The sequence below is a fragment of the Somniosus microcephalus genome, chromosome 20 (genome assembly GCF_052327205.1).
Source record: "Somniosus microcephalus isolate GS21.2 chromosome 20, FLI_Smic_1.0, whole genome shotgun sequence".
NCBI lineage: Eukaryota > Metazoa > Chordata > Chondrichthyes > Squaliformes > Somniosidae > Somniosus > Somniosus microcephalus.
The window spans coordinates 342,780-368,222 of NC_141006.1; the positions used below are offsets into that span (position 1 = coordinate 342,780).

The 25,443-nt window shown below is 48.8% G+C and overlaps 1 protein-coding gene across 2 annotated transcripts in view; it reads left to right on the top strand.

Annotated features, from left to right (window-relative positions):
* Positions 1 to 25,443, top strand: part of LOC147103016 (nuclear GTPase SLIP-GC-like) — a 425,066-nt gene that overhangs the window by 161,462 nt on the left and 238,161 nt on the right. The window contains exons 11-13 of one of the 2 annotated variants that reach the window (XM_085962284.1): positions 2,421 to 2,538; positions 10,547 to 10,680; positions 13,404 to 13,577. In XM_085962284.1, coding sequence (XP_085818410.1) covers positions 2,421 to 2,538; positions 10,547 to 10,680; positions 13,404 to 13,577 — 426 coding nt within the window. The remainder of the gene's footprint in view (positions 1 to 2,420; positions 2,539 to 10,546; positions 10,681 to 13,403; positions 13,578 to 25,443) is intronic. The other variant, XM_085962285.1, reaches the window with a different exon arrangement.

The window sequence follows — 25,443 nt, forward strand, 5'->3', positions numbered from 1 at the left end:
AGTGTGACACCCTGAGCATTGAATATACAGGGCAGAGTGTGATACCCTGAGAATTGAATATACAGGGCAGAGTGTGACACCCTGAGCATTGAATATACAGGGCAGAGTGTGACACCCTGAGCATTGAATATACAGGGCAGAGTGTGACACCCTGAGCATTGAATATACAGGGCAGAGTGTGATACCCTGAGAATTGAATATACAGGGCAGAGTGTGACACCCTGAGCATTGAATATACAGGGCAGAGTGTGATACCCTGAGCATTGAATATACAGGGCAGAGTGTGACACCCTGAGCATTGAATATACAGGGCAGAGTGTGATACCCTGAGAATTGAATATACAGGGCAGAGTGTGATACCCTGAGCATTGAATATACAGGGCAGAGTGTGATACCCTGAGCATTGAATATACAGGACAGAGTGTGATACCCTGAGCATTGAATATACAGGACAGAGTGTGACACCCTGAGCATTGAATATACAGGGCAGAGTGTGATACCCTGAGAATTGAATATACAGGACAGAGTGTGATACCCTGAGCATTGAATATACAGGGCAGAGTGTGATACCCTGAGTGCTGAATATACAGGACAGAGTGTGATACCCTGAGCATTGAATATACAGGGCAGAGTGTGATACCCTGAGCATTGAATATACAGGGCAGAGTGTGATACCCTGAGCATTGAATATACAGGACAGAGTGTGATACCCTGAGCATTGAATATACAGGACAGAGTGTGATACCCTGAGCATTGAATATACAGGGCAGAGTGTGATACCCTGAGCATTGAATATACAGGGCAGAGTGTGATACCCTGAGCATTGAATATACAGGGCAGAGTGTGATACCCTGAGCATTGAATATACAGGGCAGAGTGTGATACCCTGAGCATTGAATATACAGGGCAGAGTGTGATACCCTGAGCATTGAATATACAGGACAGAGTGTGATACCCTGAGCATTGAATATACAGGGCAGAGTGTGATACCCTGAGCATTGAATATACAGGACAGAGTGTGATACCCTGAGCATTGAATATACAGGGCAGAGTGTGATACCCTGAGCATTGAATATACAGGACAGAGTGTGATACCCTGAGCATTGAATATACAGGGCAGAGTGTGATACCCTGAGCATTGAATATACAGGACAGAGTGTGATACCCTGAGCATTGAATATACAGGACAGAGTGTGTAACCCTGAGTGCTGAATATACAGGACAGAGTGTGATACCCTGAGCATTGAATATACAGGACAGAGTGTGATACCCTGAGCATTGAATATACAGGGCAGAGTGTGATACCCTGAGCATTGAATATACAGGGCAGAGTGTGATACCCTGAGCATTGAATATACAGGACAGAGTGTGATACCCTGAGCATTGAATATACAGGGCAGAGTGTGATACCCTGAGCATTGAATATACAGGACAGAGTGTGATACCCTGAGCATTGAATATACAGGACAGAGTGTGTAACCCTGAGTGCTGAATATACAGGACAGAGTGTGATACCCTGAGCATTGAATATACAGGACAGAGTGTGATACCCTGAGCATTGAATATACAGGACAGAGTGTGATACCCTGAGCATTGAATATACAGGACAGAGTGTGTAACCCTGAGTGCTGAATATACAGGACAGAGTGTGATACCCTGAGCATTGAATATACAGGACAGAGTGTGATACCCTGAGCATTGAATATACAGGGCAGAGTGTGATACCCTGAGTGCTGAATATACAGGGCAGAGTGTGATACCCTGAGTGCTGAATATACAGGGCAGAGTGTGATACCCTGAGCATTGAATATACAGGACAGAGTGTGATACCCTGAGTGCTGAATATACAGGACAGAGTGTGATACCCTGAGCATTGAATATACAGGGCAGAGTGTGATACCCTGAGCATTGAATATACAGGACAGAGTGTGATACCCTGAGCATTGAATATACAGGACAGAGTGTGATACCCTGAGCATTGAATATACAGAACAGAGTGTGATACCCTGAGCATTGAATATACAGGACAGAGTGTGATACCCTGAGCATTGAATATACAGGACAGAGTGTGATACCCTGAGCATTGAATATACAGAACAGAGTGTGATACCCTGAGCATTGAATATACAGGACAGAGTGTGATACCCTGAGCATTGAATATACAGGACAGAGTGTGTAACCCTGAGTGCTGAATATACAGGGCAGAGTGTGATACCCTGAGCGCTGAATATACAGGGCAGAGTGTGATACCCTGAGCATTGAATATGCAGGGCAGAGTGTGATACCCTGAGCATTGAATATACAGGACAGAGTGTGATACCCTGAGCATTGAATATACAGGGCAGAGTATCCCTAATTATTGAACATGGAAGCTGCTTAAATTGAAATCACCTGTCTCATTTCAAGTTTTTATTTTTCAGAAGAAGACGTCTGCAGAATGGGAATTTTCAAAAGATGATCTGAATGTCTACACTGTGAGCTCTATACAATATTGGGAGTTAAAGAGCAGGGAGCCAAACTGCAGAGCATTGGCAACAGGTTTGTGTGGGTTCTCTATATATTGCTTCAGGTTTAGGAGGACCATGTTTGCTGGGATTCCTTGTAACTGATAGCAAATGTGTCCTGGATTTTTCCAAGCTCTGCAGGTCCATGGCGGGCATGTCCATGGCATGTGCAGACCTCGCGTCTGCCTCGAACCCGGCCTCAAACAAGATTTTACGTAAATAGGACTTCTTTTTTTTAAAGATAGGAACAGGAGTAGGCCATTCGGCCCTCGAGCCTGTTTCGCCATTTAATGAGATCATGGCTGATCATCCAAACTCAGTACCCTGTCCCTGCTTTCTCCCCATATCCCTTGATCCCTTTAGCCTTAAGAAATATATCTAACTCATTCTTGAATATATTTAATGAATTTGCCTCAACTGCCTTCTGTCGTAGCGAATTCCACAGGTTCACCACTCTCTGGGTGAAGAAATTCCTCCTCATCTCAGTCCTAAATGGCTTACCCCTTATCTTTAGACTGTGACCCCTGGTTCTGGACTCCCCCGCCATGGGGAACATCCTTCCTGCATCTAGTCTGTCTAGTCCTGCTAGAATTTTATAAGTTTCAATGAGATCCCCTCTCATTCTTCTAAACTCTAGCGAATATAAGCCTAATCAACCCAATCTCTCCTCATACGTCATTCCTGCCATCCCAGGTATCAGTCTGATGAATCTTTGCTGCACTCCCTCCATGGCAAGAACATCCTTCCTCAGATAAGGCGACCAAAACTGCACACAATACTCAAGGTGTGGTCTCACCAAGGCCTTGTACAACTGAAGCAAGACATCCTTGCTCCTGTACTCGAATCCTCTCGCTATGAAGGCCAACATACCATTTGCCTTCTTAACCACCTGCTGCACCTGCATGCTTACCTTCAGCGACTGGTGCACAAGAACACCCAGGTCTCGTTGCACTTCCCCTTTTCCCAATCTATTGGCGTTCAGATAATAATCTGCCTTCCTGTTTTTGCCACCAAAGTGGATAACCTCGCATTTATCCACATTGGACAGATGCATGGCAAATGCAATATAATCACCCAACCTATCCAAATCATACTGGAGTTTCTCTGCATCCTCCTCACAGCACACACGCCCACCCAGCTTTGTGTCGTCTGCAAACTTGGAGATATTACATCTAGTTCCCTCATTTAGATCATTTATATATATTATGAATAGCTGGGGTCCTAGCACCGATCCCTGTGGTACCCAACTAGTCACTGCCTGCCACTCGGAAAAAGACCCATTTATTCCAACTTAAGCCCACCCTGCGATGATCCCGGCCAATTAATAGGAAGCGGGCCTGATGACGACATTTGATGACACGTCATCAGCCAGTTTCCTTAAAGGGGCCATATCCAAAATGATTTTGACTGTTCTGCTGTCAGTGTTCTGCAGCATTGAGTTGCTGCAAACACTGACAAGCACTGCACAGAGGTGCATGGCTGCACCCAGTCTCTCCCATGACTCCCTCCATATGCTTATGGAGGGAGTCATAGCACGCAAGGAGGTTCTCTTCCCTTACAATGGGCGGAAGACACCTCCCCAGGACACCAACGGAACCTGGTTGGACATTGCGCAGGAGGGCACAAGCAGGGATGTCATCAGGAGGACCAGGCTGCAGTGACGCAAACTTTTCAATGATCTCAGTAGATCACGAAACGTTACTGCAAAGCCACACTCAGCCTCATGCTGCTGTGCCACTCATCACATCCCCATCACTCTGCCTTCCTGACCCGACTCCTGCACATCCTTACTCACACCAACTTACCTTGCACCTCCACCCATCCCTCTCTATCTACATTATCACTTCCGCATCTCACTAGCCAACGCTCACACTCACTTTCATCCTTGTCCAATCTTAACAACTAACAACACACAAGGGTAGGCACTTCGGTGTTTTAGCCAATGTTTGTGTAAACTTTCTGTTCATGTGTCGTCAAGCAGTGAAATCCTTATTGTCACCACTTTGCCGCCTTGGACAGATTCGCGTGCACCTTTGAAAATGTGTTAGTGAGTTCCAGTGAATGGTGAGACATAACTTCCCCCCCCCCACCCCAGACCATTCCACTGGTGATGAGTGAGAAAGGAATGCCTTGGGCAATATAGGGACGCTGTATTGTGCGTGGTGCCATAAGAACATAGAAATAGAAGCAGGAGTGGGACATTTGGCCCTTTGAACCTGCTCCACCATTCAATAAGATCATGGCTGATCTTCTACCTCATCTCCGCTTTCCTGCACTATCCCCATATCCCTTGATTCCCTTAATATTCGAAAATCTATCGATCTCTGTCTTGAATGTCTGAGTGAAGAAATGTCTCCTTATCTCAGTCCTAAATGGCCAACCCCTTATTCTGAGACTGACCTCGTGTTCTAGACTCCCCAGCCAGGGGAAACATCCTCCCTGCATCTACCCTGTCAAGTCCTGTAAGAATTTTGTATGTTTCAATGAGATCACCTCATTCTTCTAAACTCGAGCGAATATAGGCCTTGGCTACTCAATCTCTCCTCATAGGACAATCCCCCCATCCCAGGAACCAGTCTGGTGAACCTTCGTTGCACTCCCTCTATGGCAAGTATATCCTTCCTTAGGTAAGGAGACCAAAACTGTACACAATACTCCAGGTGTGGTCTCACCAGGGCCCTATATAATTGCAGTAAGATGTCTTTACTCTTATACTCAAATCCTCTTGTAATAAAGGCCAACATACCATTTGCTTTCCTAATTGATTGCTGTACCTGCATGTTAACTTTCAGTGATTCGTGTACAAGGACACCCAGGTCCCTCTGAACACCAACATTTCCCAATCTCTCACCATTTAAAAAATACTCTGCTTTTCTATTTTTCCTACCAAAGTGGATAACTTCATATTTCTCCACATTATATTCCATTTGCCCACTCACTTAACCTGTTTATATCCCCTTGAAGCCTCTGTGCATCCTCCTCACAACTTACATTCCCACTCAGCCTTGTATCAGCAGCAAACTTGGATATATTACATTTGGTCCCCTCATCCAAATCATTGATGTAGATTGTGAATAGCTGAGGCCCAAGCATTGATCCTTGCGGTACCCCACTAGTTACAGTCTGCCAACCTGAATATGACCTGTTTATTCCTACTCTCTGTTTTCTGTCCATTAACCAATCCTCAATCAATGCTAGTATATTACTCCCAATCCCATGAGCCCTAATTTTGTTTAATAACCTCTTGTGTGGCACCTTATCGAATGCCTTCTGAAAATCCAAATACACCACATCCACTGATTCCTCCTTTTCTATTCTGCTCGTTACAACCTCAAAAATCTCTTAACAGGTTTGTCAAACATGATTCCCCTTTCATAAATCAGTGTTGACTCTGCCCAATCCTATTATTATTTTCTAAGTGCCCTGTTACCACGTCCTTAATAATAGATTCTAGCATTTTCCCTACTACTGATGTCAGGCAAACTAGTCTGAGTTTCCGCTTTTCTTTCTCCCTCCTTTCTTAAATAGTGGGGTCACATTTTCTACCTTCCAATCCATGGGAACTGTTTTAGAATCTATGGAATTTTGGAAAATGACAACCAATGCCTCCACTATCTCTATAGCCACCTCTTTCAAAACCTGAGGATGTAGGCCATCAGGTCCAGGGGATTCATCGGCTTTCAGTCCCATTAATTTCTCCAGTTCTATTTTTTTACTAATACTAATTTCTTTCAGTTCCTCATTCTCGCTAGAGCCTTGGTTCTCCGCTATTTCCGGGAAGTTTTTTGCGTCTTCTTCTGTGAAGACAGACACAAAGGGCTGGATTTTCATTGAGGAGGCGGGACTACAACTTTTGGGGTTGTAGTCCCGCCTCCATCGAGTCCTAGCCAACCCACACGATTTTGACTTGATTGACCTTGTTGAGCCCGCCCAGCGGGCTCAGCAGGCCAATTAAGGGCCACCCGGCAACAGATGACGTCACAGATTGATATTTCATCTGTCAAGACCTTTTGACAGATGAAATATCAGCGTTTCACAGCTGTTTGTAGCTGTCAAATACTGACAATCTGCACTCTAAGTTAATTCCTTCCTTTCAGGATGATTTAGAGATCTCTCCGGAACAGAAAGCTGAATGCTGGAACTTTGGACAGCTCGCGGCCATTCTGCTTTCTGTGTCGGTGAGATGAGGGACTCCCGAGACCTGAAGGAAGGAAGGCTGTAAAGGTAAGTAAAACTTCTTTAAACACTTTAAACACACCAAACACACTTAGCTCTGCACTCATGCACCCATCACTCACCTGAACACCGGACATCTCGACCCCTCCAAGCCCTTCATCCCGACGGCCCGCCTCGCTAACTTGACATGGTTTGGAGCCATTGGGAATCCCACATTTCACCAATGAAAATCGCGATTAGGCTAAAAACTTCCTGTTAACTACCTGTTAACAGGCAGTTAATTGGCACTAATTCCCTTCCCGCCTCGGGGAGGCTGGTCCCAGTGCGGGTCGGGTACCCGCCTCCTTTGAAACTGGTTTGGGGGCGGGATGGGTTCATGCCCCCCGATTTCGGGATTTTAACCCCCCACACACCTCCAATCTTGCCTCCATGGCCCAATGAAAATCCTGCCCAAAGTATTTGTTTAATTTCTCTGCCATTTCCTTATTCCCCATTATAACTTCTCCTGTCTCAGCCTGTAAGGGACCCACGTTTACTTTCGCTAATCTTTTCCTTTTTACATACCTATAGAAGCGTTTACAGTCTGTTTTGATGTCTCTTGCTCGTTTACTCTCATATTCTATTTTCCCTTTCTTGATCAATTTCTTGGTCTTTGCTGAATTCTAAAATCCTCCCAATCCTCAGGCTTACTACTCTTTTTGGCAACATTATAAGCCACTTCCTTTGATCTAATACTATCTTTAACTTCTCTTGTTAGCCACGATTGGACCACTTTTCCTGTGGGGTTTTTGTGCCTTAAAGGAATGTATACTTGTTGTAAATTATGTATTAATTCTTTAAATGCTAGCCATTGCTTGTCTACCGTAATACCTTTTAATGTAGTTTCCCAATCTACTTTAGCCAACTTGCCCCTCATACCTACATAGTTTGCTTTGTTTAGATTTAAACAAACTGGTGCATCATGTGGCAGCCAGGGTGTACAGTGTTAAGTGAAGCAAATCTGGGCATGGTGAGGCCATCAGTGGCGTCTTGGGCAGCAATGTGCATTGGTGATGATGCCCTGTGTCCTGTGCAGCATCAGTTGATTGCGGAGAATGTTGGTGTGGATGTTGGTGTTGCTGGTATGCCTGGTGCTGCTGGTGTTGGGGCTGATCGTGTTGGGATTCTGAGGACCAAGGTGAGATTTTTTCAAGGGCACCGATGCTGCTGGAATAGATGGCAGGTGAGGTTGAGATGACAGGAGTAATCTGTCACTGTTGAGATGGGTTGTTCCAAGGAGGTGACAGTGGATAGAGAGATTACTCCAAACACTTCAAAAGTGCATAAATCTCAAAAGTGGGTTCCAAATCATTAATACTCCAACTTCTAAGATTGGGAAGTCACCAGCTGTGAAATGGTAGGTTTTATACCACTTTTGCAGCTGTCACCCATTCACAGCAATCCACAGTCTTTGAGAACCCGACATGCTTACCTGACGTGATAGCCGCTCCCTGGGAACCTCGTTGAAAACCTGGTAAAATGGTAAGTATATGGGGAAATGGTTCCTAACTACCTTTTAATAAGTTTTTAACAATTTAAATTGGGTGACCTGCCACTTGGTGTCGGGTCTGTTCAGGGATGACAGACTCGACACTTGGGAAACTGACAAGGAGGCGGATTTACAGCAGGATTCCAACCCGCTGTCAATCTTTGTGATTTTGACAGCGGAACCGCCTCCAAACCTGCACTCTGAGCGCCGGCAAAATTCAGCCCTGAGTATTAATTAAACAACACTAGATGGACATTCACTGCATCTGTACGGACACTAGATGGACATTCACTGCATCTGTACGAACACTAGATGGACATGGGACTAAAAGCCGACAAATCCCCTGGCCTTGATGTTCTATATCCTTGGGTTTTAAAAGAAGTGGCTGCAGAGATAGTGGATGCATTGGTTTTGATCTTCCAGAATTCCCTAGATTCTAGAATGGTCTCTGCAGATTGGAAGGCAGCAAATGTAACCGCGCTATTCAAGAAAGGAGGGTGAAAGAAAACAGGGAACTATAGGCCAGTTAGCCTGACATCAGTAGTATGGAAAATGCCAGAATCTATTATTATGGAAGTGGTAACAGGACGCTTAGAAAATCATAATATAATTGGGCAGTCAACACGGATTTATGAAAGGGAAATCATGTTTGACAAATCTGTTAGCGTTTGTTGAGGTTGTAATTAGCAGGGTAGATAAGGGCGAACCAGTGGATGTAGTATATTTTGGATTTTCAAAAAGCATTCAATAAGGTGCCAAACAAGAGGTTATTACACAAAATTAGGGCTCATGGGATTTGGGGTAATATATTAGCATGGATTGAGAATTGGTTAACGGACAGAAAAAAGAGAGTAGTAATAAATGGGTCATATTCGGGTTGGCAGACTGTAACTGGTGGGATACTACAAAGATCAGTGCTTGGGCCTCAGCTATTTACAATCGATATCAATGACTTAGTTGAGGGGATTGAGTGTAGCCGATCAAGTTTGCTGATGATACAAAGCTAGGTGGGAAAGCAAGGAGGAAGCAAAGAGGCTGCAAAGAGATATAGACAGATTAAGTGAGTGGGCAAGAACATGGCAGATGGAATATAATGGCCCAGTAATTCCTGTCACAACGCGTGAGTACGGACAGGGTACTCACGCGTGTGCCAGGAGGAATTGCCGGTTTTCAGCATGCACAGCGCATGCGCTGAAAACCGGCATTTCCTGTCCTCTGACCCAAGGGGTTAAGAGGCTGAACGCATGCGCGGTATTGGGCAGCGCGTGCGACTTGGATTTCCTGTATTTTTACAGATTTGCGCGTGTGTAAAGGCCTCCGGTTTTTACACATTGAAAAACCACACCTAAGTACTTAGTTTTACAGGTAAGTGGTCTTTTAGTACAATTTAGAATTTTTTTTTCCACAGGTTTATTATTTTTAAAGAATCTACAGTAAGGTAAGTTTAGTCTTAGACCCTATTTTTTAAAAATTTATTTTTTTCAAAAATTTGATTAATTGTTTAAAATAGTTTTTTAAAGTTATTCATAGTTAATTTAATTATTGGGATGCTTTTTAAAATTTTATTTAAAGTTTAAGTAGTGTTTTGGGGTGCCGTACTTTTCATGAGTTTGACAGTCTTTACTATCAAACTTATGAATGAAGTTTCCCCTCCCCTGATTGGCTGAACAGTGCTCACCTGATCCCAGCCGGCACATCGCACTAACTACGCCGCTGGGTCAGGTTAGCACAGCGCGCCGAGATCAGAACCGGGCCACTGACAGGAAATCCACTGCGGGCCAGGTTTCAGATGTCGGCGCGCCGGGTAAGTGCACATTGGGGGCTTGCACGCGCGGCAAGCCCCCGACACCAAGTTCTGGGCCAATATGGAGAAATGTGAAGTTATCTATTTTGGTAGGAAAAGTAGAATATTTTTTAAATGGTGGGAGATTGGGAACTGTTGGTATTCAGAGGGACCTGGGTGTCCTTGTACACAAATCAGAGAAAGTTAACATGCAGGTACAGCAAGCAATTAGGAAAGCAAGTGGGATGTTAGCCTTTATTACTAAAAGATTGGATCTAAGGGTAAAGACGTCTTACTGCAATTAGTAAGGAGCTGAAAATCTCGTATGCTATAGTCTGAATCAAAACTCAAAGCATCACAATCTATTTCTGCTGATCCAGTTTCAATGAGGGGAGAAAGCAACCGGAGCAGCGATTGAAACCTGAGGTTTCTAAGCCCTCCGATCCATGCTTGTCCGTGTGCTACCAGCACCAGTGAGTGTCATTTCAGCCATAAGGCATTCTGTAGACTTCTCACATGACCAGTATACTGCACCATCTTCCGTGTCATTTTTAGAAATACCAAGTCTGAGAAAACACATCATCGACATATATTTGAAAGAAAGAAAGAAAGCGATGTATGACTACGTATCTGAGGTGTGGGGGATGCTGCATCTTCTTACATCACTCAACCACATCCAGAATAAGCAGGTATTTACAATAATACACAGACTCTGCACACTCGGTCCTAGCCCGAACCTCCACATACTGTCCCCCCCCCCCACCGCGAACCCCCCACACCCTGTATCCCCCACCCCGACCCCCCCGCACACTGTCCCCCCCACCGCGAACCCCCCGCACACTGTACCCCCCGACCCCCCCCGCACACTGTGACCCCCCTGCACACTGTCCCCCCAGACCCCCCCCGCACACTGTCCCCCCGACCCCCCCGCACACTGACCCCCCCCGCACACTGTCCCCCCCGCGCACTGTCCCCCCGATCCCCCCGCGCACTGTCCCCCCAGACCCCCCGTGCACTGTCCCCACGACCCCCCCGCACACTGTCCCCCCCAGACCCCCCGTGCACTGTCCCCCCCGACCCCCCCGCACACTGTACCCCCCCGACCCCCCCCCCGCACACTGTCCCCCCCGACCCCCCCGCGCACTGTCCCCCCGACCCCCCCGCACACTGTCCCCCCGACACCCCTGCGCACTGTCCCCCCCGACCCCCCCCGCGCACTGTCCCCCCCGACCCCCCCCGCGCACTGTACCCCCGACCCCCCCGCGCACTGTCCCCCCCCGACCCCCCCCGCGCACTGTCCCCCCCGACCCCCCCCGCACACTGTCCCCCCCTACACACTGTCCCCCCCGCGCACTGTCCCCCCGATCCCCCTGCGCACTGTCCCCCCAGACCCCCCCGTGCACTGTCCCCCCGACCCCCCCGCACACTGTCCCCCCCAACCCCCCGTGCACTGTCCCCCCCAGACCCCCCGTGCACTGTCCCCCCGACCCCCCCGCACACTGTCCCCCCCGACCCCCCCGCGCACTGTCCCCCCTGACCCCCCCGCGCACTGTCCCCCCGACCCCCCCGCACACTGTCCCCCCGACACCCCCGCGCACTGTCCCCCCGACCCCCCCCGCGCACTGCCCCCCCGACCCCCCCCGCACACTGTCCCCCCCCGACCCCCCCCGCGCTGTGTCCCCCCCGACCCCCCCGCACACTGTACCCCCCGACCCCTCCGCACACTGTCCCCCCCGACCCCCCGCGCACTGTCCCCCCGACCCCCCCCGCACTGTCCCCCCGACCCCCCCCGCACACTGTACCCCCGACCCCTCCGCACACTGTCCCCCCCGACCCCCCGCGCACTGTCCCCCCCGACCCCCCGCGCACTGTCCCCCCGACCCCCCCCGCACACTGTACCCCCGACCCCTCCGCACACTGTACCCCCGACCCCTCCGCACACTGTCCCCCCCGACCCCCCGCGCACTGTCCCCCCGACCCCCCCCGCACACTGTCCCCCCCGCACGCTGTCCCCCCCCACGCTGTCCCCCCCCACACGCTGTCCCCCCCACACACTGTCCCCCCCACACACTGTCCCCCCCCACTGTCTGCCCCCCCACTCCACCAATGCCCACACGCTGTCCCCCCCCACACACACTGTCCCCCCCACCGGCACCCACACACTGTCCCCCCCCCACACACTGTCCCCCCCACACACACTGTCCCCCCCCACACACACTGTCCCCCCCCACACACACTGTCCCCCCCCACACACACTGTCCCCCCCCACACACACTGTCCCCCCCCCACACACACTGTCCCCCCCACACTCCCCCACACACTGTCCCCCCCCACACACACTGTCCCCCCCACACACACTGTCCCCCCCCACACACACTGTCCCCCCCCCACACACACTGTCCCCCCCCCACACACACTGTCCCCCCCCACACACACTGTCCCCCCCCACACACACTGTCCCCCCCCACACACACTGTCCCCCCCCACACACACACTGTCCCCCCCCCACACACACTGTCCCCCCCCCCCCACACACACTGTCCCCCCCCCCACACACACTGTCCCCCCCCACACACACTGTCCCCCCCCCCCCACACACACTGTCCCCCCCACACACACTGTCCCCCCCCCACACACACTGTCCCCCCCCACACACACTGTCCCCCCCCACACACACTGTCCCCCCCCACACACACTGTCCCCCCCCACAACACTGTCCCCCCCACACACACTGTCCCCCCCCACACACACTGTCCCCCCCCCCACACACACTGTCCCCCCCCACACACACTGTCCCCCCCACACACACTGTCCCCCCCACACACTGTCCCCCCCCACACACACTGTCCCCCCCACACACACTGTCCCCCCCACACACACACTGTCCCCCCCCACACCACTGTCCCCCCCACACACACTGTCCCCCCCCCACACACACTGTCCCCCCCACACCACTGTCCCCCCCCAACCACTGTCCCCCCCCCCCAACACACTGTCCCCCCCACACACACTGTCCCCCCCCACACACACTGTCCCCCCCCAACACACTGTCCCCCCCCCCAACACACTGTCCCCCCCACACACACTGTCCCCCCCCCCCACGACCCCCCACACACTGTCCCCCCCCACACACACTGTCCCCCCCCACACACACTGTCCCCCCCCCCAACACACTGTCCCCCCCCCAAACACACTGTCCCCCCCCCCACACACTGTCACACTGTCCCCCCCAATCCTGTCGCCCGCTGAACCCCTAGCCCTTCCATAAACTGTCCTTCTGGACACACTGCCCTGCAGCGAACCCCTCTCAAATTGCCGTGTGTTGAATCTTTTGAGCCAATTGTGTGAATTGTTTTTGAGCAATATTTAGAAAACCTGACTGGTTTTCTTTAAACACTGCAATTATTTGCAGAATGTCATCCTCAGCAGCAGATTGGACACCATTTCTGAGGATTTCAAGAAAGGATTGGAAGCCTTTACTGAACAGCTGGAGCGACTTTTCAAAACTCTGCAGGACCGCCTCAGACGAGGAGCTGAGGAAGCAGAGAAAAAGTGGCGTGAAGCCATTCAAAAGCACTTCAAGTTGGTAGGTACAGTGAGTGAGGTAAAGTAGAAGATGGGGGCAGTATTTGCTGCCCACAGTGGTGATTCCAACACCCTTTTCATGATGCCGGCACTAATTTCCAAAACAGGAATAAATTGCGGCAGGGCACAGACAGCTCACTGATTAGACGGTGTGTAAGAAATTGCAGTATTTCAGTTCATAAATCTCAAGCCAAGATGGAAATCATCCAACAGGTTAAACATTATGAGGGTAGAAGTCAGGTTCGTGCAATATTAAACTAGGGACACAGGGATAGCAACAGAGAATTAGCACCATGTAGCTGCTAGCATTATACTGACAGCAATAGATTGCTGGAGCATTCTGTAAATTGTGTTAGGACAATCAGCACTCTATCAGCCCTTCGTGTTCTCGACAGCAATTTAACCCAGTATATCAGCAGTAGTAGAACGCTGGTCCCTTTAATATGGGCAGTAGTAGAACGCTGGTCCCTTTAATATGGGCAGTAGTAGAACGCTGGTCCCTTTAATATGGGCAGTAGTAGAACGCTGGTCCCTTTTAATATGGGCAATAGTTGAACGCTGGTCCCTTTAATATGGGCAGTAGTAGAACGCTGGTCCCTTTTAATATGGGCAGTAGTTGAACGCTGGTCCCTTTAATATGGGCAGTAGTAGAACGCTGGTCCCTTTAATATGGGCAGTAGTGGAATGCTGGTCCCTTTAATATGGGCAGTAGTAGAACGCTGGTCCCTTTAATATGGGCAGTAGTAGAACGCTGGTCCGTTTAATATGGGCAGTATTAGAACGCTGGTCCCTTTAATATGGGCAGTAGTTGAATGCTGGTCCTTTTTAATATGTGCAGTAGTTGAACGCTGGTCCCTTTAATATGGGCAGTAGTAGAACGCTGGTCCCTTTAATATGGGCAGTAGTAGAACGCTGGTCCCTTTAATATGGGCAGTAGTGGAATGCTGGTCCCTTTAATATGGGCAGTAGTAGAACGCTGGTCCCTTTAATATGGGCAGTAGTAGAACGCTGGTCCCTTTAATATGGGCAGTAGTAGAATGCTGGTCCCTTTAATATGGGCAGTAGTAGAACGCTGGTCCCTTTAATATGGGCAGTAGTGGAACGCTGGTCCTTTTTAATATGTGCAGTATTAGAACGCTGGTCCCTTTAATATGGGCGGTAGTAAAACGCTGGTCCCTTTAATATGGGCAGTAGTAGAACGCTGGTCCCTTTAATATGGGCAGTAGTAGAACGCTGGTCCCTTTAATATGGGCAGTAGTAGAACGCTGGTCCCTTTAATATTCTCAATAGTAGAACACTGGTCCCTTTAATATGGGCAGTAGTAGAACGCTGGTCCCTTTAATATGGGCGGTAGTAAAACGCTGGTCCCTTTAGTATGGGCGGTAGTAAAACGCTGGTCCCTTTAATATGGGCGGTAGTAAAACGCTGGTCCCTTTAATATGGGCAGTAGTAAAACGCTGGTCCCTTTAATATGGGCGGTAGTAAAACGCTGGTCCCTTTAATATGGGCGGTAGTAAAACGCTGGTCCCTTTAATATGGGCAGTAGTAAAACGCTGGTCCCTTTAATATGGGTGGTAGTAAAACGCTGGTCCCTTTAATATGGGCGGTAGTAAAACGCTGGTCCCTTTAATATGGGCAGTAGTAGAACGCTGGTCCCTTTAATATGGGCAGCAGTAGAACGCTGGTCCCTTTAATATGGGCAGTAGTAGAACGCTGGTCCCTTTAATATGGGCAGTAGTTGAACGCTGGTCCCTTTAATATGGGCAGTAGTAGAACGCTGGTCCCTTTAATATGTGCAGTAGTAGAACGCTGGTCCCTTTAATATTCTCAATAGTAGAACGCTGGTCCCTTTAATATGGGCAGTAGTAGAACGCTGGTCCCTTTAATATTCTCAATAGTAGAACGCTGGTCCCTTTAATATGGGCAGTAGTAGAACGCTGGTCCCTTTAATATTCTCAATAGTAGAACGCTGGTCCCTTTAATATGGGCAGTAGTAGAACGCTGGTCCCTTTAATATTCTCAATAGTAGAACGCTGGTCCCTTTAATATTCTCAATAGTAGAACACTGGTCCCTTTAATATTCTCAATAGTAGAACGCTGGTCCCTTTAATATGGGCAGTAGTAGAACGCTGGTCCCTTTAATATTCTCAATAGTAGAACACTGGTCCCTTTAATATTCTCAATAGTAGAACGCTGGTCCCTTTAATATGGGCAGTAGTAGAACGCTGGTCCCTTTAATATTCTCAATAGTAGAACGCTGGTCCCTTTAATATTCTCAATAGTAGAACGCTGGTCCCTTTAATATGGGCAGTAGTAGAACGCTGGTCCCTTTAATATTCTCAATAGTAGAACGCTGGTCCCTTTAATATTCTCAATAGTAGAACGCTGGTCCCTTTAATATTCTCAATAGTAGAACGCTGGTCCCTTTAATATTCTCAATAGTAGAACGCTGGTCCCTTTAATATTCTCAATAGTAGAACGCTGGTCCCTTTAATATTCTCAATAGTAGAACACTATGCTGGCTGTAGTGGAACGCTGGTCATGTTAATACACATGTTCTACTGACCATGTAAGAGTGGAAGGGAAGTGTAGGTAGAAATATATAAACAAATTTTTGAAATGTGTAAGAGACATATAGAATTATAATCATGCTGTTCACTTTTTAAATAAATAATTTAGACTCTGGAATCAGGTGTACAATTTCACAATTTGAGGATGACACCAAATTGGGGGTATAGTTAATACAGAAGTAGACTGCAATAAATTACAAGAAGACATTGGCCCAGAAATTTGGGTCGTGGGCTTCCCGCAGGTGCAAGCCCCCGACCTGCACTTACATAGCGTGCCTGGCGTTGTGCTGTGGGCCCGCGTGGGATTCCGATCCTGGGCCTCCTTCAGCTGCCAGCGCACAGTGCTTGTGTATCCCAGGGGTGCAGTTAGTTTGAAGCATCACGTGGGCCATGGAGAGCCAATGGTAGCAGGGAATCTCTATTCATAGATTTAACAGGAAGACCTGTCAAATCTATGAATAGAGATCGGCCCCAAAACCTAACTAAAACTTCAAATAATTTTTTTTTTTAAATCACGTTTTTAAAATAACTATTTTAAACAATTTAAAGTTTTGAAAACATTAATTACAGTTTTTAACAGGGCTAAAAATAAACTTACCTTTCTTTAAAGTATTTAAAAATAATAAACCTGTGGAAAAAGTTTTAATTTTACTTAATTCACCACTTACCTTGTTAAAAGCAGGCCTTGCGACTGCTTTTTAAACGCACAGCTGCTGGAGACTTACCCACCCAGAGAATCCTGTAAAAAAAAGCGTAAGTTCCAGGCGTACGTGCTGCCTCTCCGGCGCAAGCGTTTGACCTGTGAACCCCTTCCTTCAAGGGAACGGAAGTAACGGTTTGCAGTGCATGCACGAAACCGGCACTTTCGTTGGCCCTACGTGTGAATGCAGAGCATGTACTCACCCGTGGGGACCCGAATTTCTGGCCCATTAATTAACTTGCAGATTGTGCAAATTAATTTAATTAAGTGTGAGGTGGTGCATTTTGGTGGAGGAATAAGAAGTCAAAAGGGGTTATTTTGGCAAAAGGATAAAAACAGGAGCTTATTGGGTGCTGTGTTGATAGGGCACACCTGGTCATTTTGGTCTTAATTGCTGATTACTATAATTTGAACTTGCCTGAAGGTTCATAATCAGACATCTGCAGGTTTAGCACTCCGGCTCTGATTAGGTGCAATTTTACTGGAGCAGTGTTTGTGGGCTCCACGCACCCAATACCACTGAAGGTGTGGAGTGCTCTGGCTGACACAGAGCATCAGGTTTCAGGATGGCTCAGGGAACAAGGGAGAGGACGCACAGGTTCTCAGACGCAGAACTGGGGGTCCTGGTGGAGGAGGTCCAGAGGAGAAGGGGATGTCCTCTATCTGCAGTGGGAAGGATTCCACCTTGCTCTCCTGTCCTCCTCTCTTCCTCAAGCTCCTCTTCCTCTTGTGGTTCCTGCTTTACCTTATGGCACAATTCCTTGTGGTAACAGCTGGTCTCACATGATAGCCAGATAATGGAGCACAAATCCTCTCCCTCGCTCCTTCAACAGCTGATGCACTTTTTAGGTGAAGTCCTCAGAGAGTTTCCAGAATAAATGTTGCAAGCGTGTTCGTGAAATCTTGACAAAGTGTCCCAGAAAGTCTCTTGATGTGTTTCAAAAGCCCTCTTCAAACCTTCATCAGCAAGTGAACGGTAAAAGGTGATATACCTTTAAGTAACACTCGAAATCCTCTGCAACGACTTGTTTACTCCCAATCAGCTGGTCGCTGTTAGGAGAGGCAGTTAGGCCAGGCGCTGGCCACCAAAATGTCATTAATGAGCACTAGCAGGCAATTTAAGTGGCTGGCAGCTGTTTAACGAGGCTCCGGGCAGCCATTCCTAGCGCAAGCTTCAACTCCTTTACCAGGATGGCGTCTTGCACTAAACGTGGGCTAAACTGATGTTTCCATTTAAGACCCCATCTTGGCCACCTCAGAGGCTTTTTTTAGCACCTAAAGTATTTGGGGAAAATCGCCTCCTAAATGGTGTAGAGGAGCAAAGGAATCTAGGGGAATAGAATCACAAATCATTAAAAGTAGCACCGCAATTTAACAAGGCCATAAAAAAAGCAAAGAAAGCACGGGTTTATTTCTCGAGGGATAGAATTGAAAAGCAGGGAAGTTGTACTAAACTTGTATCTATTTATCTATATATCTATCTATCTTCTTATTATCTATCTATAGATATCTTCTATCTATATATATAAACGGATACATCTGTCTGTCTGTCTGTCCTTCGGTGTGTGCCTGCCCGGCTATACACTCGAAAGTTATAGAGCGTACCTACACGTGCGTTACATCAAAAGAAAGCTTACGATTCCAAAACGGTCGTAAGCGTATTTACGTTTCGGCCGGACAAAAATTGCGCCCACGGTATCGAAAAAAACGTTCAAAATTCCGCACATTAGCATTTCATTATCCGCTCATTAGCAATAGAGTGACGTCGAGGTCGACCAATCGTACGCCGGGTTCCTGGCGCGTGCGGGCGGGCCCTCCTACAGTCGAGTGACGGGACAATTGACCAATCCTACGCTTCGGTGACCTGACGGTCGACCAATCGGTGCGTGTGTGGGCGGGCCTTATCGTTCTGAACCAAGGTGAGTCGCCACCATCTTGATTCCAAACTTTTCATTTCTTTTTCCCGCTTTCTGCGTGTTTCTTTTCAAATCTACATTTCCACCAAAAAAAAGTTGCTTTTAAAACACAAATTGTTTTTAAAAAAGTTAATTCATTTGTAAATCTTTTTTCTAACCTCTATAATTTTCCTACCTTTCACCGTTTTTCCAGGCAGGCCTCGAAGCCTGGGCGTCTGATGCCCAGCCACGCCCGAGCTATGCACCGGCCATCCCGCTGGGCCCGATTCTGAACCAGCGGCCAGCCATCTTGGTAAAGGCTGGCTGGGCTCACTGCAAGCTCCTCGCTCGCGCTGCACGGCGCAAGCGCACCTCCACACAGAGCGCGGCCAGAGGGAAGCAAGCAGGTTAGGGGGCGGGGCAGGGCACGGGAGGGGAGGGGGAGCGGAGAGGGTTACCCCGGCAACCGGGCTCGCCAGCTGCAATCGGCCGTCTCAAGCCGCTCCGGCCCGGTCCCGGAGATCGGGAGGCGGAGAGGAGAGGAGGGTTTCCAAGGCAACCGGGCCCGGCCAGCCGCAATCGGCCGTCTCAGGCCCGGCCTTGGGCTCACCGGGGCGCTGCGCTCAGCATGTCAGTGCGTGGGGCGGCTCGGAGCTCAGCGGAGTCATTGCCGGCAGAGGGGAGAGGGTCTGCTGGCTCCCCCACTCCCTTTCTCCCTCCCTCCTTCCCCCACCCCTCTCCCCCTCCCCTCCCACTGCCCCTCCCGCCCCCCTCCCCCTCCCCTCCCCTTCCTCTCCCCTCCCCCCCTCCCCTTCCTCTCCCCTCCCCCCTCCCCTTCCTCTCCCCTCCCCTTCCCTTCCTTCCCCCCTCCCCCTCCCTTCCTTCCCCCCTCCCCCTCCCTCCCCCTCCCTCTCCCCCCCGCCCCCTTCCCCCCTCTCCCCCCCTCCCCCTCCCCCTTCCCCCCCCTTCCCCAACCCCCCTCCCTCCCTTCCCCCTGCCCCTCCTCCTCCCTTCCCCCTGCCCCTCCTCCTCCCTTCCCCCCTGCTCCTCCTCCTCCCTTCCCCCCTGCCCCTCCTCCTCCCTTCCCCCCCTGCCCTCCCCCTCCCTTCCCCCCAGTCGCGCTCTCTCTCCCCTTCCCCCCTTCCCCTTCCCCACCCCTTCCCCCCTTCTCCCCCCTTCCCTTCCCCCCTTTCCCTTCCCCCCCTTCCCTTCCCCCCAGTCGTGCTCTCTCTTCCCCTCCGTCGCTCTTTCTCTTCCCCCCCAGTCGCTCTTTCTCTTCCCCCCCAGTCGCTCTTTCTCTTCCCCCCCCAGTCGCTCTCTCTCTTCCTCCCCAGTCGCTCTCTCTCTCCCCCCCCCAGTCGCTCTCTCTCTGTTCTGTTAAAGGAGTATGAGCAGCTAGGGGTCAAATTAAAAAACAGAACCTCAAGGGTAATAATCTCTGGATTATTACCTGAGCCACGAGCGAATTTGGCTAGGACAAATAAAATTAGAGAGTTAAATGCGTGGCTCAAAGACTGGTGTGGGAGAAATGGGTTTTGCTTCCTGGGACACTGGCACCAGTACTGGGGCAGGAGGGAGCTGTTCCGTTGGGACGGGCTTCACTTGGCCAGTGCTGGGACTAGAGTCCTGGCGGATCATATAACTAGGGCTGTAGAGAGGGCTTTAAACTAACTAGTGGGGGGGGGGTTCCTAGAGAGTAAATAATAAAAATGACAACAGAGAAGGTCATAGACTTAGGTAGTGTTGTATCCGTGTGTTAATAGAGACACTGAAGACAGGAATTGGTTTCACAGGTGTTTACTGAACAAAGTCTGGAGGGGAACTAACTGATACAACACAATATACAGGCTTATATAGCCCGAGTGGCCATTACCGGCATTACAGTACACAGGGGGCTCTTAAAGGCACATACACTACAATTCCTCCCCTTTTAGCCAACCAGTACATAATATTTTAAGTAATCATTAATTACATGTTACAAGAAAAATAATCTACACATTGCTGCAGTTAATTAATTATAAGTCAGTCTCTCTGGAGGCTTCCTGACTCGGTCCGGATAATGCCTCGGTGGTATAGTAGTTTCTGGTGGTGTAGTAGGTTCTTTTGGCAAGGCTGATTCGGCTTGAATGCCAGTGTCAGGTTCATCGGGTTCCAGTATCACCGGATTGGAGGTAGATATGAGTATCTCTACTTCATCATTAGGCATATAGAGTTGTGGTGTAGGTTGTCCTTTTTCGGATGACTCTATGATTTGGTCAGCATGGCGCCTTATTATGCTTTCTCCGATGTCCACGGTATACATCAGCGGTCCTAGTCATGTGCAGATAGTTCCAGGCTGCCATTTCTCGGTACGGCAGTCCCGGGCCAAAACTTGTTGACCTATCTGGAAGGTTCTAGTTGGCCTTTCATTCATGCCTTGAAATTGTCGGTTCTCCACGTCCCTTCTGATGTTTGGTTTGATCAAATCTAGCCGGCATCTTAGGCTTCTATTGAAGAACATCATGGCGGGAGTTTGGTTTGTAACCAAATGTGTTGCATTCCTGTATGCAAACAAGAAGTTATCCACCTTATGCTGAAGTTTTATGTCTTCATTACCCATGGCCTTTATGGCCTTCTTGAAGGTCTGGACAAACCTTTCAGCCAATCCATTGGTGGCGGGATGGTATGGGGCGGACGTGTAGTGCTTAACCCCATTGTTTTTTAAGAACTTCCTGAATTCTTCGGACACAAGCGGTCCATTATCAGAACAGATCTGTTCAGGCAGCCCATTCCTGGCAAATATGGTCCTTAATACTGTGATGGCTTTTTCCGTGGTGGTGGAGGACATCTTTATTACCTCCGGCCACTTGGAGTGTGCATCAACCGCGATTAAGAACATTGAGTCCATAAATGGACCAGCAAAGTCGATGTATACCCTTTGCCAGGGGGATGAGGGCCACTCCCATGGATGTAGAGGGACTTGTGGTGGAGCGTTTTGGACCTTCTGGCATCCTAGGCAGCTCTTGGTCATTTCTTCGATGTCTCCATCGGTACCTGACCACCATACAAACGCCCTGGCTAGGTTCTTCATTTTCACTCCACCCAGATGCCCCTCGTGAAGCTCCTTTAGAACTTTATCCTGGAGTTTGGGTGGAATCACCACTCTGGATCCACACATCAAGGTTCCTCGGCACACTGACAACTGTTCTCTTCTTTGCGAAAATGCTGGCAACAGTGGTTCGCCATGTGCTGGCCATCCCTTCACTGTTAAATCGTAGACTCGTGAGAGAGTCGGGTCATTTCTAGTTTCCCTTTCAATGGCAGAATTTGTTACTGGTAGACATTCGACGATGGTAGAGTGGAAAATCTCCACTGGGTCTACGGTAGGTGCTTCTTCTACCGTTGGCAACGGTAGGCGCGATAAACCGTCAGCATTCCCATGCTGTTTTGATCCTTTGTATTCTATGTTATATTGGTGTGCCCCTAGAAAAAGGGACCACCTCTGTAGCCTTTGCGCTGTCATAATGGGAACACCCTTTTTAGGGTTGAATATGGAGATGAGGGGTTGATGGTCAGTCAACAAGGTAAATTTTTGTCCGTGTAGGTAATGGTTGAATTTCTTCACTCCCCATACCAGGCTGAGTGCTTCCCTGTCGATTTGGGCATAGCTACGCTCAGCTGAGTTCAATGAGCGTGACGCAAAAGCTATCGGCCGTTCCGAGCCATCAGGGAATTTATGCGATAATACTGCTCCTACGCCGTAAGGGGATGCATCGCACGCCAGTCTGATTGGCAGTGATGGGTTGTAATGAGCCAAAACTTCTTTGGACGTGATTAATTCTTTGCATTTATGGAAGGCACGTTTACAGTCTTCGCTCCATTTCCAAATTACTCCTGTTTGTAGCAGTTCATTAAGAGGGTGCAGAAGAATCACAGAATCACAGAAACCCCACAGTGCAGATAGAGGCCATTTCGGCCCATCGAGTCTGCACCGACACATATCCCACCCGATCCCCGTAACCCCTACACCAACACATATCCCACCCTATCCCTGTAGCCCCACGTATTTAATCCCCCTAACACTAAGGGTCAATTTTATCATAGCCAATCAACCTAACCCGCACATCTTTGGACTGTGGGAGGAAACCGGAGCACCCGGAGGAAACCCACGCAAACACGGGGAGAATGTGCAAACTCCACACAGACAGTCGCCCGAGGCCGGATTCGAACCCGGGTCCCTGGCGCTGTGAGGCAACAGTGCTAACCACTATGCCACCGTGCTGCCTTGAGTTGATAAGTTCGGTAAAAATTTATGATAGTAATTTATTAATCCCAGGAACGACCTTAATTGTGAAACATTTTCAGCTGCTGGGGCTTTTATGACCGCTTCAATTTTTTCAGGTGACTTATGCAACCCTTCCTTATTAATTATGTGGCCACAATATGATATTTGATTCTGGAAAAATTCACACTTGGGGCGATTTGCTCGTAGGCCCCGTTCTCTCAGCCTAGTGAGCACCTGCTCCAAATTGGCAAGGTGCTCGTTGTCGTTTTCTCCTGTTACAAGGATGTCGTCTAGGTAGCATTGAGTCCCCGGAATCCCTTGGAGGACTTGCTCCATAGCTCTTTGCCAGATAGCTGGAGCGGATGCTACTCCGAAAACCAGTCGATTGTACTGGTACAGACCTTTGTGTGTATTTATCGTGAGATACTTTTTAGAGGCCTCTTCAACCTCCATCTGTAGATATGCCTGTGCCAAGTCAATTTTGGTGAAACGTTTCCCTCCGGATAGTGAGGCGAAAATATCTTCTATCCTCGGAAGAGGATACTGTACCGTGTGAAGGACCGGGTTTACAGTCACCTTGAAGTCTCCACAGATGCGAATTTTTCACTGTTCTTCAGATTTATCATTATTCAACGCTTTCTTCATGACTGGGACGATGGGTGTTGCCCACTTGCTCCAATCTATTTTGGATAATATGCCTGCCTTTTCCAAATTCTCCAGCTCTGCCTCGACTGCTGGACGAATTGCGTATGGCACCGGTCTTGCCTTAAAGAACTTGGGAATTGCCGCATCTTCCACTTTTATTGAGGCGGTGATGCCTTTCAAGGTTCCTAGTTTCTCTTGAAACACTTCTTTGGCGTTGGCCAAGATGTCTTTTAATCGTTCAGGTATGACGTCATCATCGTTTTTTCCTTACTGGTCACCGTCAGTGCCTGAATGGAGTGCCAGTCTAAACGTATTTTCCTGATCCATTCACGTCCCAACAGCGGTGGACCACCATCTTGTAGAACGTATAAATACAACTTTTGTATTTCCTTGCCATTGTATACAACAGGCACCCTTAGTTTTCCTTTGGGGTATACTTTCTGCCCCGTATATATTTTCAAGATAATGGATGTGTCTTTTAAAGGTATATGCGGAAATAGCCGCTCGTAATCCCGTCGATTTATGATGGTCAGAGCTGATCTTGTATCTAGCTCCATTTTAACTGGGGACCCTGCTATCGTGAGGGTAACTCAAATGGTCTGGTAATCTTCTTTGGCAATTACATTATGTAATTTGAGACAGCTTAGTCTCTTGTTTTCGGAGTTGCTATCACTCTTCTGGTCTTCGGAGCTACTGTCCGTCATCATTTCTACCTTTCTGTACTTCTTTATTGATTTTTTTTTTCCTGTCCGTGGATTTTTTTTGTCCAGATCGGCATACCCGTGCAATGTGTCCAATCTTTCCGCATTGCCTGCATGCTTTGTCCTTGAACCAGCAGTCCCTCTGGTCATGGGTGGATCTGCCGCAGCGATAACATCTCTCGAAACCCTGTGTCATTTCATGGGTGCCGAAGTCCTGTGTCTTTTGTTGTATCTCTGCAGCTCCTCTTGCGGCTGCTTCGTATGATACAGCCATACTGAAAGCCTTGTCCAGTGTTAAATCTTTTTCAGAAAGCAGCCTTTTCTGTGTTCCTTCACTTAGGAGACCGCAGACGAATGTCTCTCGAAGATAATCTGCTAGTCCTGCCCCGAATTGGCAGTGCTTTGATAGCTTTCTTAATTCGGTGAGGTAATCAGCGTTACTTTCATTCTTGTGTTGATTCCTCTTGAAGAATTTGAATCGTTCCACTATCAGCAGTGGTGTTGGGTTTAAGTGTTCCTGTAGGGTATCAACAATTTCTTTAAAATTCTTGTCCTTTGGTTTGGCTGGAGTGATTAAGTTTCGTAACAGCCCGTATGTCTTTGCGCCCATTAGATTTAGAAGTACTGAAGCTTTTTTTTCATTTTCTATTCCATTTGCGGTGCAATATACCTCCACTCTTTCCACATATGTGGTCCAATCCTCTATATCGTTATCAAAAGCATCAATATTGCCAGACTTAGGCATCCTAGAAAAAAAATGGTGCTTCCCGCGCTTTTCTTTTCTGCAGAAAAGATATGGCACTTCCCGCGCTTCCCCGCCGCTGCTGCCGATGACAACGCTGTTTCCCGCGGGTTTCCCTTCTTTTTATTTATTTATTTACAGGTGGAGACTCATTCCCGCCGGACTCTCTCTGCTAGGTCTGAACGCCGACCTGCTTGCAGCGCCGGCCGTCTCCCGAGTGCTCCCTCCCCGTCTGTTACTGCTTGCCTCCGCCTTCGCTGCTTGGCCTAGCTGCAGAGCCAGCCGCTGGAGCCCCAGCCCGACGCCCAGGAAGGATTATTGCAGTACCTGCCACCAGCTCGGCTAGCTGG